At 40.1% G+C, this 17,044-nt stretch overlaps 1 protein-coding gene across 1 annotated transcript in view; it reads left to right on the top strand.

The window, feature by feature from the left end:
• LOC126197246 (alpha-mannosidase 2) overlaps nucleotides 1-17,044 on the top strand; it is a 236,572-nt gene that overhangs the window by 137,988 nt on the left and 81,540 nt on the right. The window contains exons 9-11 of the mRNA XM_049934627.1: nucleotides 5,563-5,740; nucleotides 10,803-10,987; nucleotides 11,127-11,303. Of these exons, the coding sequence (XP_049790584.1) occupies nucleotides 5,563-5,740; nucleotides 10,803-10,987; nucleotides 11,127-11,303 (540 nt within the window). The remainder of the gene's footprint in view (nucleotides 1-5,562; nucleotides 5,741-10,802; nucleotides 10,988-11,126; nucleotides 11,304-17,044) is intronic.

Here is a 17,044-nt window from a genome sequence, read left to right on the forward strand (position 1 = left end):
GCAAATACCAGGGCCAATGTATAATTTCTTTTAAATTTACTACAGCAAAAGGAGACCTTTTTTGTGTAATGATGATGTGACCACATGAAGCATGAGGCACGTTGCCACTGACAACTGTTGCTGTGAATAAAATCGGATATTAAGACATTCTCTTGTAGAGTGCAAAAATGCATATGAACCCCTCTCCTCCTCCAGTTCAGCAATTGGCAATAGTTTAATCCTTCTGTGACTACTCAAGAGTTTACTTTTCTTTTTGTTACTCTGATATCTCAGTTTCACCATCATGTTATCCATCCTTTATGACCTAATGGTCTAAATCAGTTCAGTTACTTCACCTCTTTCTGCTTCCCCATCTACTCTCTCTCTCTCTCTCTCTCTCTCTCTCTCTCTCTCTCTCTCTCTCTCTCTCTCTCTCACACACACACACACACACTCTCTCTGCGAATCAGTGTGGTGCATGGTAAATTGTGTGATGTATCAATATTAGCCACTTACTATCAAGTTTGATTTGGGTGTTACTTAGTGTCAAATGGACTATATCTATACATAATCTCCTTTACCTTATTCTTGCTATCCCTATACAAGATATATGCTGGTAAAATTGTTACATAATTTACTGTGGCATTCTTTAATTTAACCTACAGGTTTTTTTAACAGGTCCTTTGTCTTTCCAATGATTCCTTTTTAAGGCTTTTGGTCATCTCTGTGTCTCTTTCGTATTAGTTTTTACAATCACAGCATCCCATTTCTGATGATATCTCTTTTGTGTGTTCTGTTAGGCCAGTTTGATTGGAAGCTCCAGGTACTGGAATAGTACTTGAACAGATGGCACTGAAGTCTTCTTTGTGGATTCCTTAACATGTGCTATGCACTTCCTCAGAATTTGTAATAAATATAAATTTTCCATTTGTGAAATGACTAACAGTGATCCCTTGTGTTTATTAAGTTTCATACACTGAAGCACCAAAGAAACAGTTATAGCCGTGCTTATTCAAATACATGGATAAGTGAACAGCCAGAATACAGTGATGTGGCCGGCAACACCTGTATAAGACAACAAGTGTCTGGTACAGTTGTTAGATCAGTTACTGCTACTACAATGGCAGATTATCAAGATTTAAGTGAGTTCGAATGTGGTGTTATAGTCACCACACGAGCGATGGCACACAGCATCACCAAGTTACGATGAAGTGGGGAACTTCGCACGAGTGTACTGTGAATATCAGGAATCTGGTAAAACATTAAATCTCTGATATTGCTGCAGCCGGAAAAAGATCCTGCAAGAACGAGACCAATGATGACTGAAGAGAATCTTCGAATGTGAAAGAAGTGCAAACCTTCCGCAGGTTGCTGCAGATTTCAATGCTGGGCCATCAGCAAGCATCATCGTGCGAACCATTCAACGAAACATCATCGATATGGGCTTTTGGAGCCACTGGCCCACTCTTGTGCCCTTGATGACTGCATGACACAAAGCCTTATGCCTCATCTGGGCACCATTTAACATGCAACAAAAGCTACACCCATTGTGGGATTTACCAGACAAATAATGGCTATTTCATCTAACCATGATAGATTAGCAACAACAGTTAAGTCACTACATATAGACAAGAGCAGAGTTAGCAGTCACACCAGCGTACAGTACCTGATAGAAGCATTACCCCTTTAGGGATATGCTAAACACATTTACTTCTAGTAAGGTAGCTTGTCCAACATGGCAGAAATCGCCGCCTCAACTGCCCATGCAACACTACTGAGCCACAAAGTCCAAATGCCAATTGTGTACTTTGACCAATAGGGTACAGTCCGTAGTCAGCAACACCCTACTCAGCTCACAGTAAAGTCTTTGGCATTGAATGAAGCCATGAGGTATCACCATTTCTGCTATAAGGAGCAAACACCATCTCTGTCCAGTGACTTGGTGCACCAGAGTGGTTCCAACCTTGTTACCAAAACAAAAATCATGTCACCCTTGGTGCACTGTGCCCACTCACAGGTCATCCAATCTGCGTTCTGTGTTTCTAAGAAAGAAGAATTGACACATAAATCTCCAGTCCCTTCTGATATGATAGCCGTACTCCAACTCCATGATGGACTAGCATTAGTCTCTTTGCTCATTCCAAAATAATGAACTACACACAATGCAAAGCAAAATTCGAGTACACAGAGCATTTGGAAATGGTTGCCATGCAATTGCTTGCTGAGGTTGACAATGTCATAAACAAGGTAGTGCAGGTCCAGCCTTTAGCGGTGTCCTGTGTAATAACAGTTCAGAACATCCCGCACATAAAATGGTCATGTTGTAATGTTTTGCATGATAATCAGCAAGCATTCATTGTTCTGAGATCTCAAGTCCCTTTATGTGATGTGTATATTATAGAGACCATTCAGCTGCCCACTGCCTGATGTGGGACCGGGACCTGACCAACAGTTACACTGATACATTGTTGCATTTGTGAATAGGTGCGTTCTTTATTTTGCAGATATGTTCTTTAGCATATACTCTTCCCAAATTGGGCTTTACCAGTAACTGAAAATTGATTACTTTTGTGATATTTATATGCAGAAAGCAAGGTTATTTCAAACTATTTCTGATGAAATGGTTAATTTGCATACAGAAACAGCATTTATTACATAAAGTTATGTTTTCACATTTTGAGGCAGAATTTGTATCTATCTTCACATTTATTGCAAACATGAATTTTTCGTGTCCCTAATCTCAACACACTTTCCTGAGCTATGCTTGAAGTTATTCCTACATCTATCCACTACTCTCCATGCTGTGTCCTCCTTAACAATAAATCCTCAGTCCAGTCACAAATTTCATTTGATACTTCATGTGATAATATTTTTGGCAATAAAATTGGTATTTCAGATTTTGCTTTAGTACCCAACTTTTGGTTCCTGTCTCATCCAAGAGTATCTGGATACTTACTCTGGTGCCACTGACAGCCTTTATATATTGTTACCAGAATTTATTTCAGTTTTATGAGGGGTTCATCAGTAAAACCTTACTACAATAGGCAATGAAAGTTTCATACATTTCTCTTTGAATAGCCAAACATGTTGCAATTAATACCTTTTTATCTGTACCATTATGCTTTGTTTCACACCTATTGTGCAGTAGTCACAGTTTCTTTGGGTGTTTGTTTATAGGTATTGTATACCATGATGAGTCCTGGCATAATAAATTATTCTACGAAGTACATACCCATCCTGGGATTGATCAAATATGTTTCTAAACTTGACCCACAGTTCCTGTACATGCTCACACCCAAAGATAAACGTTAAGTCCTTACTTACAAGAAGGCACTGCTGCATCTTTATTTACTGAACATATAACTCTTTCTGCTTGCATATGTTGTCCTTTGTATTTTACTAATTGTTGTTGCTACAACTGCCTCACGGTCACTGATACCAGTTTCAGTGGTGACGTCCTCAAAGAGCACAGATCTTTTTGTTGCCATCGGATCTAATATATTTCTGTCATCAGTGAGTCCCCAAACTGTATATTCTAAGTAATTTTCAGAGAAAGCTTTTAGTATTGTTTCACAGGAAGTCGTGTCATGCTCACCACTTACAAAAGTAATTATCCAAACTGATTGAGTTTGGTGATGGATAGAGCGTCCAAATATAGGTTATGCCCCTCATTGATAGGGGGGGCTTGCCCAAATGATCGTTCATGCATTCCAGTTTGTGTCTTGGCCAATTTCAGTTTCTTGTCTACTGCAATGAATATAATATCTCCATTCTCTCTTAGCATATCCTTTCAATAACTCTGTATGTTTACCACAAAAATTGCCCTGCTGACACTTTGTGGTCCAAGCCAGTTTTCTATATCTGGTTTTATGTGAGCTCCACTGCTTTTTTGGAGTGCTTTAAGCTAAGGGACATTGTTGTGAATGTTTTGGCAGTTGATTACTGACTTTTAAAATAATCATGTGTGAGTAGCATTAATAGCATTCTTTTGGCTGTTAAGCTAATACTCATGCAGCTAATTCAGTTGTGCTACACATGTCCACATTACTTAAATATTTTAAGGTTTGTCTAAGACATTAGCTACATTACATATCAGATGAAACTTCCTGGCAGATTAAAACTGTGTGCCCGACCGAGACTCGAACTCGGGACCTTTGCCTTTCGCGGGCAAGTGCTCTACCATCTGAGCTACCGAAGCACGACTCACGCCCGGTACTCACAGCTTTACTTCTGCCAGTATCTCGTCTCCTACCTTCCAAACTTTACAGAAGCTCTGCTGCGAACCTTGCAGAACCAACACTCCTGAAAGAAAGAATATAGCGGAGACATGGCTTAGCCACAGCCTGGGGGATGTTTCCAGAATGGAAAGGTAGGAGACGAGATACTGGCAGAAGTAAAGCTGTGAGTACCGGGCATGAGTCGTGCTTCGGTAGCTCAGATGGTAGAGCACTTGCCCGCGAAAGGCAAAGGTCCCAAGTTCGAGTCTCGGTCGGACACACAGTTTTAATCTGCCAGGAAGTTTCATCTCATTCTGGATACATATCAGATGTTTTTCATGCTTTTTTGTGTGTGACTTCAACTGCCGTCTGCTTCAGATATTCATAACAAGCAAAAAACTTACTGATATGCTGACAGGTTGAATGTAAAGAATATTTGCTATAAACTTGCTCTTTCGTAGGAGTGTTCCAGATACTTTCCAGGAATTTTTAAACAAAGATTTGCAAAAATCTAATGTTAATTTCCATTTTTAACACATATTCAAAGTAGTATGTTCTCCAGCGAATGCTACACTGAAAATAAGGTTGCTGCATTTTGTCATTCTTGCACAATATGCTTGTTAAAATAACTGTTAACACTTGACACCCAGCAGTATCTGTTTGTTTTCTCCTTATGGTAATCTTAGAAACTATTATGTAACTTTGCATGTATAGCATCAGCCAAAACTGCACAAATGGATTTTTCGTGATATTAACTACAGTACCAAAAATATTTACACAGAACTCACCACAACATTAGTGGACCATTCTCTTGTAATTAATATAATCAATATCTTAAGTTCATGATGATGCAATATAGTACAGTTGTATTAAAATGTAAACATTGTGTCAGTGCATACTTGTGTTGGATTATGTTGTTATTTCACTGCCAAAAGAGTTGATCTCGTAGAGCTTCAGTAGATTCGCATTCAGGAGGACAATGGTCGTGATTTAGGTTTTCCGTGATTTCCTTAAATTGCCTCAGTCAATTGCCGGGATGGTTCCTTTGAAAGGGCACAGCTGACTGCCTTCCCTAATCCAATGGGACCAATGACCTCGCTGTTTGGTCCCCTTCCCCCAAATCAGCCAATCCTAGAGCTTCGTGTGTATTGAAACTGGTTGCACCAAGGATGTAGTAATTCTCGTATCTAGCTACACGACTATGATCTCATGCTGAATCTAATCTACTTCTTAATATACTTGTTTATATTTCATTTGTGGGTACAGTTGTAGTTATAACATGATTCTGCCTTGAATGTTGCCACTTGAATAAACTACTTCCCATTATAAAACCTGAGAAAAATAATAAAACATTTTTTTTTTTCAGAGCTCAGTTGTTATTGGACCAGTACATGAAGAAAGCTCAACTGTTTCGAACAAATGTTGTTATTGCACCACTTGGTGATGATTTTAGATATGATCATGCTTCTGAATGGGATGTTCAGTTCAATAATTATCAAAGGCTCTTTGATTATATGAACCAAAACAAACATTATCATGTTCAGGTAAATCTCAATTTTTTTGTTAAAAGTAAATATTTATGGTTTTCATTAGGTGATATCTATTTATCAAGACTGCACATAAATTCCAATTTCATGAGTATGTTGTATAATATCTGTGATGTGGACTATAATAATTTATAATGTTTTTAAAAATTACGAGGAGCCTGAATGGGTGGCCAGTAAGTTGCTTAGCTTCAGGAGACAAAAATTCACTGCTGCCAATAGACCATTCTTAGCTGTTGAAAAGTTTAGTTCCTCTCCTTTTGATACATTTCTCATGTTTTTGTGAGCTGTAATTCTGATCACAGTTGTATGCATGTGAATGAAAAAGATGCCGTTTATGCCTTACAGTATATATTGCTGGATTGGAAATGGGAAATGGGAAATTTGTGAATGTATATATAAGGAAGAGGATCATCAAAGTGAAACTGTTAATCAGACTGACACTGCAGAGATTTTAGAATGGGTGCATTTGCTGTTACATGTACTTAAACTAAAGGAAAGAAAAGAACAGTAGCTTGAAAGCTTTTGTCTGATTAAAATTGCTTGATAGCTGACACTTGTTTCATTGGAGCTGGTTTCCTCCAGAGCACACAGCGTCAGCCTGAACCATTCGTCATTGCCAAAATACCTAGCAGTTTGTTATTTCACGTTCAGTTTCTTGTCCAGCTTTCTTTCTTGTTCAGGATTTTGAATCCTGGGTATAGCTCTTTTATTTTGTATTTCATCACACATGATAACCATACCAAAAAGAACACGCCTTACAAAACAGTGCTAACAAAATACTAGTGTGTCATACACAGCATAACCAAACACTACTGGATCCTTCTCCACAAGATTCTACAACTATTATAGCCACAGAGATCTTGCACAACATTGCATGAAGCTGAATTTTTGAAAGCTGCAATTCATTATAGTGATGGGGTCACCAGAATCCTAAATATAACCATCTGACGCAATTTAGTGGTGTAGCACTTGATGTAGCATGTAAACCTGATGTGTAGGAGATAATAGCAGGTAGAAGATAATAGCAGGATTTTTTTTATTTCTTGATTATTGTTTTATTCAGTTAATTGGAATAAATGTAATTTTTTATTTCTAATACTTTGCCATGTTATTTTCATTGTTGCACTGACTTTTTATTTGTCATTATATCTTCCCGTCATTCTTTTTTCATTTGGAATCTGCACGTCTCACCTATAATCTGCAACCAAGTGCCAACCAGGACTGATCTTTGGTCGACAACGCAGCAGCTCATGTAACAGTGTGATTATAGTTTCAGGTAACCAACAGTAGCAAGAAATTACAGGTTGATTTTAGGCCTGATGCTGAAATTATTCTGTCTTGAGTTTCCTAATGGAGGTTCACTTTAATCACTGTTAACAGTGACATTGTGCTTTTTGTTCTGCTGCAGATTGTTGATCGCCATTTCCTTGGGGACATTGCACATCATGAAGTTGTGGTTAGGTTAGGACACGAGTTTAAATTCAGGGCTATGAAAAATGTCTTCCACCGCAGTTCAGCATTGGTCACTTAAAATCAGTTGCCAACAGAGCATCTTACTCTCCATCACATCTTGCAGTGGTCACTTCCAAGATTGCTCCAAGTTACACATTTACAGAATTTGTGAGGTGTCCTACCATGTTTGTGTGTTGCCTTTAACTGAGTGGTAGCTGGCAGCTGATGTGACAACACTGTAGCAGGAAGTGACAGACATCAGCTGTCAAGTAATTTTAATTGGACTGTAGTGAAGTCGCTCTGTTTTTATGTTTGTCTATGCTTTATGTGTGAATCATCTAATAGTCATCTTTCCTCAGTTTTGTTTGTAATTTTTTTGCATTACCTAAGAACAGTCCACAGCTCGTGCTCTCACGGTAGCGTTCTTGCTTCCCGAGCATGGGGTCCCAGGTTCGATTCCCGGCGAGGTCAGGGATTTTCACCTGTCCTGAGATGACTGGGTGTTGTTGTGTTGTCTTCTTCATCATCATCATTCATCCCCATTATGGTCGGAAGAAGGCAACGGCAAACGACCTCCATTAGGACCTTGCCTAGTACGGCGGTGCGGGTCTCCCACATCGTTCCCCTACACTCCGTCAAGAAACGTTGGACTTCATTTCCATTTCCACCTAAGAACATCTTCATACCATTCAGCTGCAAACATTCTGTTTTATCCAAAAAATATGAGGAAGTTTTGATGAGGGAAAAGAAATTGCTGAGGAATTAAGTAGAAAAAGCTACCTAGAACTTTCACTGAAAAAACTGAACACCTATAATTTGATTTAAATTAGTTGGTATTTGATGATTAAGGTCCAAGAGTTGCAATATTGATGAGATAAATACTGTCAGCATGCACCTGCCACAGTGCTTCTCTCTCCATGGTAATAGAAAATTGCTTTAAAGACCTTAATTGCTAACAAGTATGCAATTTAAACACACTATCTTTATAACATTCATGTAAACATTATGAAACTGATATATGATGTAGATCATTTCAAATATATATTCTTAATTTCAATTAGGACTAGGTTTTATGAAATAAATAAAATCTTCCTGTCTGGAAAAGTTCCCACTTGATAACTGTTAGGCAAAATTTTATACTCCGATTGCGGCAATCTAGTGGGAGCCAACAGCACCTGGTTCCCATTGGTGTGTTGCTAGTGGAAGCATTCCAGTCAGTCAGCAGTGAATTGTCAACCATTTTAAATTGGATGATAATTTTGGAGCCATTGTAAGTTACTTTTTCCTTATGAAGTGTCTGCTACAACTTAGTAGGTAAAAGTTTTTTTGTCTTTCTGCTTAAGCAAACTGTAGACCCCTTTACTTTACAAAAGAAGCAATGTAAATGAAATAAACATGCATGTTTTGAGCAGTTATGAGACTTTGTCAGCAGCATTTACTACCTCCACCGCTTTGATACATACACATGTACCCACTCGTGCAGCAAGTCCTGATGCAACTACTGCTATTGTGATTTGATAACCTGGAAGTACACACTTAGTTCGAATTTATGTTGACAACTCCAATTTGGATCACATCCAAGAATCATGTTGGTTATTGGAGTACCTGTACCTCAACACCATATATGCAATCTCTAGACATAGACATGTGAATCTACTCATGTTGAATACTAGCAGGTGGCCGTTGTCTTAAATTTCCATTTAATGGAAAATTAATATACAAAAGGAAATTAGGGCGTAACATCCCATCAGAATTGAAATTATTAGAAATGGAACACAAGCTAGGTTTTGATGAGATTGGGGACATGATTAAGCCATATCATTTTCATGGGAACAATCCTGACATCCATGTTAATTAATTTAGACAAACTATGAAGAACCTAAATTAGAACAGCTACCTGGGATTTGATTCTTTTTACCATGATTTTGGGTCCAGTGTTCTAACAACGTTGTCACTCTGATCAGAAATTAATACAGTCCATTAGTTAACACTCAGTGTATTGCAGTAAGATGGGAACTACTTACATGTTGATGACCCATGAATTTATGATTAAAACTGTGTTTTATAAATTTTACTGTTTTGTGGGCTGCATACTGTTGTTTGAACTGTTAATCTGCACTGGGATTTTGACTAGGTAGTTTTTGCTTGAGCACTAGCATGGTTGCAGTTTAGTAACCTCAAATGTGAAGATAGCAATTTTGTTTTTTTCTCTCTATTATTCACCTGTATGACCTGCATATGCCCAGAAATGACTTACATATACCCAGAAATTGCTGAAGTCAGGTTCTGTGAAAAAATAACTGATGGAATCTGATGTAACAAATTGCCCTGCTGTGTTCTGGCTGACCAGTAGCAGTCCTCCTAGAGCAGTGTGAATGCTACAATGTAATTACTATTGTTTCAAGATCATAGCGCCTTGTGTAATCAGATACTTAAGTGCATGTTAGAAATATTTAGGCTAGAAGTGAGCCAAATGAAAGCTGCGATCACATATTTTAGGAGAAGCCATTGCTGAAAGATGACAAGGTGGTTGGTAAGTACACATGGACGGAATTTATGTTTTAGATATTTTAATTCGTTATAAACTTCAATAAGTTGAGCAATAGTCATATTTGCAGATAACTATGAATGCTTACAGGAACTCACAAAACATTTCATGATTCATCCAGAAAGCAGATATCATTTTCTGCGTCATAGTTCCCGTGTTTCAAACATTTCAGTTTGGTACATTTTGTTTTCCTTCTTCCCTTCGTAATTGCCTCTTACCCAGCTTTGCAGTTACCAATGTTCTTGTCACCATTGTTAGCTAATAGTGATGGCAGAGGCCTCTGCAACTAATACAATAACATGGAAGTCCCAATTACAGACTGTGAGCAAGGTCCGTAGTTGGCCCTGTGATAAGTTCCTAGCAACCTGCCTCCACAAATACATGTTTGGCAGAATAGCTGAGATTAAAAATTTCCATAACTTCCTGTCTCAAATTAAACCATTTTTTTGGTATCTCTAGTAGCAGTGACAAACATAATCCCAGTACTTAAAGAGTTTATTATCACAGAAGTTAATAATGTCTTGTAATGTAATAATTTAAGCAGCAAATAAGATATGATTAAGGAATTATCAAATAATATTGAGGAAAAGAAATATCAAATAAGAATGAGAAAAAGCAACCACTCATGTCCAGATGATTTATGGATCCAATGACAAGCATAACAGCTCAGAATTTGTGTTTACCTTTGGGCTTTTCCTCTTTTCCGAGTCTAATTGCATTCTCTTCTGTCTTGTAATGTTGAGTAAACCTGTGATGTGCTACTATAACGAGATGATGATAACCTTCAGGTGGCAATTTTCTACTGAAATCTGTAATTTTTATTTGTAACTATACGGTAAAGATGAATAAATAAGCCTTGATCATCAAAAATCAAAAGTGATTGCTGTACACTCCAATATGACTGTGTCAAGTTGCACCACATTTTCATCTTGGAGATATATTTATTGGAGCTTGCTGATATCGTTTCTTTAATTTGGCAACATTAATGTTACATGATGATGATGATGATGATCAGTGTTTGAAGTTTACTGTGTTAAAACAAATGACATTTTTCCATAGGCACAATTTGGAACTCTTCAAGACTATTTTAAAGCTGTACGTGAAGAAAGTTCCTTCCAAAACTTCCCAACTTTGTCAGGGGATTTTTTTACATATGCGGACAGAGATGATCACTACTGGAGTGGGTACTACACATCAAGGCCATTTTATAAACGAATGGACCGTGTCCTAGTATATTACTTACGGTAAGGTTGATAGCAGTTGAACAAATGCATGCTTCCTGATTCTGCTAAACAGCAGATAAAAAAATTGATAATCTCTGTCTTTTTACAGTTTTGCCAAAGATTTTGTAAACTATGTATTGGAACTCTGTCATTCTTTCAGAGCAGCAGAGATAATATTTGGACTAGCTTGGGGCAGTAAGAAAGATTCATCAGACTGGCCAAGTACTGCACATACCCAGCTAATTACTGATGCTCGACATAGTTTGAGCTTGTTCCAGCATCATGATGGGATCACTGGAACTGCCAAGGACCATGTCGTTGAAGATTATGCAAAGAAGTGAGTAAAAAATACAGTGGAGGTTAAATTTTAATTTAAGGCTGTGTTTCTCGGGTACAGATTTCCTTTAAATGAGGGCATAAAAATTGTGTGTGTGTGTGTGTGGCGGGGGGGCAGTCATGTGCATGCATGCACAAAATTTCACAATTTCAGCATTGCAGTACTGAGGTGCACTTTGATAATGACATTCGCACTGGCTTATTTATTTCTATTTATAGAGCGGAGCCAGTATTTGAACCTAAATTTGAATGTTTATATGTCCTCATTCAATGCAGACTTCTTAGACGCAGGAGGGATAATGGGTTAGGACAATAATCTGTCTTATAGGCTATTACATTAATAATCCCTGTTGATTTTTCATTCTTTGTTTTAGTTATTGCTGTTTCCATCTCATAGAATTGTGTCGTGTAGAGAAGTTATATGTGAAACCAATCCTACTATGCGTGTCAACAGGGTGCTAGAAATGTTTTTCTGTTTTCAGGTCTGGCGAACTACTAAAAGAGAGAAAGTTATTGAAGAATATTCTAATGTGTTGTCACTCCTTGAACACACTTCCAAATACCAAGCCCACACTTTTTTTTATAAAGTTTAGAGTACAATACCAGCTTATGGTATTAACTTCAACATTTTAATGGAAAATTACACACAGTTTGTTGTGTGTTGTACACTCACTCAGTACTCTGCAAATTGATCACTTTGCACTATTCCTTTACAGTACACCACCGTGGATTTAACTTATTCAGAAAAAAGTCAGAACTTACATTTGTCTTCACAGTTCGTCCGTTAACACTCTCAGACACTCTGTGATCATTTTAAGGCCACAATTCCTCAAAATTAAAACATCTTTTCAGAGCTCATTGGTAACACATCTGGCAACTATGATGGCCCTTTGCTGCACATTGGTTTTGGCAGTTCCATATGTTCATAGCTTGCTAGGACCATCTTCTAAGGCAGTGAGTTTCTTTCTTTGTGCACCTATTTCCATCCCAAGCTTTTTATTCTCCTGTTTGACAGGATATCTACCTATTACAGTCACTGGCTACTGTTACAGGAAAATAGTTTTGTTCCTAGCAAGACTTCCGCTGATGTAGCCTTGTCCTCGTTCCTGGTCTTGTAAATCAGTGTTTCACACTGTAAGACATTCTGAATGGCAAGCGTTAGTGCTCAAGTGCGTAATGTCAAAATTCCGAGCTCCTCCTTCACTGCCGGTACAATTGTGTGATAACCTTGTGTATTTTGCTTGGATCTTGGCCTGGTCGTATCTCTCATGAGAGATGATTAATCCTGCACCATGCATTGGAAAAATTGATGTTTTGCCAGTGACACACTATGACAATGCAGTGACTTTGTGTGCTGTCCACTGTTGTTACCACACTGCTCTTTCAACTAAGTTCCATCACATCTGCAAGTTATTTTCTCCTATAAGTCTCAATTTTGACACCATTTCTTGTTTTGTCTATAGTAGTTTAGTCGTTTTAATAAACATGTTGTTTTCTTAATCATGTGCAGCCATTGATCTTTCTGCAGTACCTATCTTGCTTCATTTTACAATTTTCTTATTAGCTTAGTGAGTCAGATGGGGAGACATTCCCGCACCAGTGACCTGATGGTAAATTCAGGTAACTTAATTTACAAATATGGTATGTTGTTGGGCATCTCGTTCCATTAGGCATGTGTGCCGACTTCCGCACTTGCACCATACCATCAACTTCTGTATCTGTATTATGGACACTACTGTGCTTCACGCCACAACCTAGTTCCCTCGTGTGTTCCTTGTGTTCACCCCTTGTGCAACCTAGTGACCATGGCTTTCAACACTGGTCCAGCCAACACCTCACTGCACACTGTTTCCGTTCCAGGGCCTCATAACAGCATCACCAACCTGACTGTATGCCTCATGGCACTAGAACACTGTAATGCTGACCTTCGTGTGCAAGTCACTGTGATGTGACCACTGGTGGCCAAGGCTCTGTTACTGGACTCCACACCGATGCCCGCATTGGCTCTTGCATCTGCATCTGCATTTGTTACCACCGCTGTTCCTCCCTGCATTGACGTGCTGATGCCCAATCCCTTGCCTGCTGCTTGCTCTCGCTCTGACCACGCTGCAACTCACATGCCGCCTTTCAACCCCCGATCAGCACTTGTGCTTTTCCTTACTTTATGTCATCTTCACTGGCTGTGGCATCACCCAGGATGCCACCAAGTTCGCTGTGGTCAGGAGGAGCCATCGTGAGGCGACATATGCAGTGGAGGTCTGCGATATCGTCTCGTTGCCCCCAACCCCCGACCACTACTAGACACTACAACTCATGTTGTCTGATGTAACAATTCCAGCACACATTGTGTTGGACAGCTTCCTGTGCAAGATCTGGTTGGCTCACCTCCCAGCCATGATACAGCCCGCTGTGGCATTGCACGCTGACTTTTCCTTGACCGATGGCATCAGCCTGCCAACGGGGGGCACGAGATGCTGCCCTCCTGCCTGCAACTGCCGCTGCCATGTGCCAACTGCACTCCCGTGCAGTGCTGTCAGGGGTTCTTGGGAGGTCCATCATTTAATTGTTGACTACATCCTCACCACTCTGGGACCACCTATCTTCTGCCGGCCGCAGCCCTTACCATCAGACAGATTCAGGATAGCCAGAGCAGAGCTTGATGAGCTGCTCATCGCCATCGTGCTGTGACCTTTCAAGAGTCTCTGGGCATCTACCCTTCACCTAGCCAAGAAGAAGTATGAAGTGACTACCAGAAACTAAACACCCATACCTTCCATGATTGGTGCCACTCCTACAACAATGCGCTGGTTGGGGCTACAATCCTCAGCACAATTGACAATGCCAGTGCTTTCAGCCAGATTCTGGTTGCACCTGAGGACATGCAGAAGACCATCATCATCATGACATTCAGCTTTTATTAGCAGCCTGCATGACATTATAGCTTCCGTAATGCTGCCAAAATGTGGCAGTGTTTCGTGGCCAGCATCTTGCGAGGCCTGTCGTGTCATAGCAAATACTTGGATTTCATAATCATTTTCTCCACGACACCAGAGGAACACTGTGAGCACCTCCGTGTGATTTTTAACACCTCCAGGACACCGGCATAGTTGTCAGCACAGCAAAGTCCATTTTTTATGCCAGTGAGGTGATATTCCTGGATCATCCTCTATCTGCCATAGGCTCACATCCCTGCCCTCACGAGCCCAACATGGAGACCACAGCTCTTTAGGGGATGTGCATGAGACCTCAAGCTATTGCAGCCTTTCTTCTCTCCCAAACTGCATTCCCTTCCCCATGTGCACTCCTTCCCATCCTGACTCCTCCTCTTCCTGTCCTGCCCCTTCCCCACCTCTTTCTCCCTCAGTGTTTCCTTTATGATGACACAGCTATTCTCTTTATCCTGCTATTCTTTTTCAGTCTTGCGTCTCATGTTTCCTCTCTCCCATTTTTTTGTTTTTTTTTCTGGTCTCCCATGGGATATGACCTCTCTTTTTAAATTCTGTTTCCATAGTTTGAGCCATTTGGGGAAGAACTCTCTCCCAAGCATATTGGTCTTCATTAAAAAAAGTAATTATTAGTGGAATAACACAGTAGATGATGAAGTTTTGAATAATAAATATATGGCAAAATACTATCCTCTTTGTGTACTACCATTTGCCAAAATCTCATTTCAATATCACAAATTGTGTATGAAATATGAGGAATGTTGTGGATATTACATTCTGATTTTATTGCTTGCATGACGTTATCGCAAATAAGTGTTCTACATCGGATCGATTTTCTCAAGATTGGTGACATTTTGAGACCTTTACTCAAGACTAAAAGAAACTGATATGTTTACTAAATTTCATATGCAGCAATGTGTTATGTAATATGCACCATATGCAAAATTGTAGTGACTCCTATTTTTCATTGACAACTTTTTTGAATTTCTCGCAGTGTTCTACTTCCTTTTCAATATCACAATAACTATGGCCATTAATGAAATGGTCTTCACATCATGAACCTGACACATAAATCTGTACGTAAGGGGGGGGGGGGGGGCAGGGGGGATAATAGTTTCTGTAAAATTATTTGAGAAAGATTGCAGGGTGTGTGCCTCGATTCTGTCACCACCAACCGGTTGAAAGGTGGCAAACACTCTCCCCTTCCAAACAAATGAATGAACTCACCCAGCACTTTGGAAGAAAACTGGTCCCTGTGCGTCAGCCACCGTATCCTGCGTGGACTCTTATCATGGTGGATGCTCTGCACATAAACCATGCTAAGCTCCATATTTCTGGCTGCTCTTCTGTGGCTGTCTCCCTCTGAGTTCCTAGTTTTGCCTCCCTTGGCCTTCCCCTCCATGGCCACCTCCTCCTCGGAGGACCAGGTCTACTGGCTTGGGACGAAACCCTCTCCCCATTACTTGGTTTGTTTCATGACAGACAAGGAGACCTTCACTGCCACTAAACCACATTTTTTTCAGCATCTCCAGAAAAGGAAACCTGTAAACTTGAGTTGGTTGTGGGACACATGCTCTGCGGACCTCAATGCTGCTCATTCTCTTTTGATCCTGATGTTGCTGTGACTTGCTCTCTTCCTTATCACACTTTCTCTTGCCTTCTGAAGGAGAAGAAGAAGATGCATAATTCTCGGGACGAGGCACCTGACATTTCACGACATGTCCCCCCTCCTTCTCAATTGGGATATGATCTTACATACGTGGATGTCATTTGTCCTTAACAGTGATGGACACTGACTGGGCACAATGACTGATTCTGGCCCATTTGACATCCACCTGACCTCTTGTGCTACTCACCCCCAATGGAAGTAATATTTGCTATTGTCACTTTCCAGAATGGCAGTCTCTTCTTTCTCTCTACTCTGTGGCTTGTGTTGTACTGCAGGGTTCTCATTTTATCGATACTCATTTGCTGACTTTTCGTCCTTCTGCCAGAACTGAGTCAGCCCTTTGCGAGCCTCTGGTAGTGTCTGTACGTTGGTCTGCATGGACATTGTTAGTGCCCGGATTCCTCTTCATACTGCACTGGAAGCAGTGGCTATTTGCATCTGTTTAGACTCTGTGGTAATAATATGCAAATGTTACCTCACCCCAGACCAGCCTCCTACTCGTCCTGCAGTTCTTTCCCTCTTTCGACAGCTCCCTTCCCCCTTCCTTCTCCTCTGTGGGGTGGTACGGCGAGCACTGACCGGACCAAGACTGTTGAAGACCGGCTGGCAGGGATCAATCTCCGCCTGCTCAATGCTGGAGCCTCGAAACACTTTAGTGTGCTGCATGGCACTTTCTTGGCCAGTGATCTTTCCATCTGTAACCCTGTATTCTTTTCCTCTGTTCAGTGGGGAGTCAGAATGATTTGTACAATAGCAATCATTTTGTAATCATCTTAACTTTTCTTCAGCATCATTCGCCTGGCCATACTCCCAGGTGGGCCTTTACTGATGTTAATTGGGATGAGATATCCTCAGTTGCCATCCCAACCACTCCACCACACAATGGCATTGATGAGTAGGAATTGAGTTTGATTGACATCATCCTTTGATCAGCTGCTTCGATGGAAATTACTGCAGTTATTAAAGACCACCGTTGTGTCCTCCAACTCTACAAACAGCATCCATCTCTTGACCACCTCCTGGCCTTTAAATGGATTCTTGTCTGGACTCGTTGTCTTCTTAAATGCCAGAAACAGATTTTATGGGAATATAGGGCTGCATACTCCCTCGTCGTAGGTATAGGCAAAG

This window comes from Schistocerca nitens, chromosome 1 (assembly GCF_023898315.1).
Source record: "Schistocerca nitens isolate TAMUIC-IGC-003100 chromosome 1, iqSchNite1.1, whole genome shotgun sequence".
Taxonomy (NCBI): domain Eukaryota; kingdom Metazoa; phylum Arthropoda; class Insecta; order Orthoptera; family Acrididae; genus Schistocerca; species Schistocerca nitens.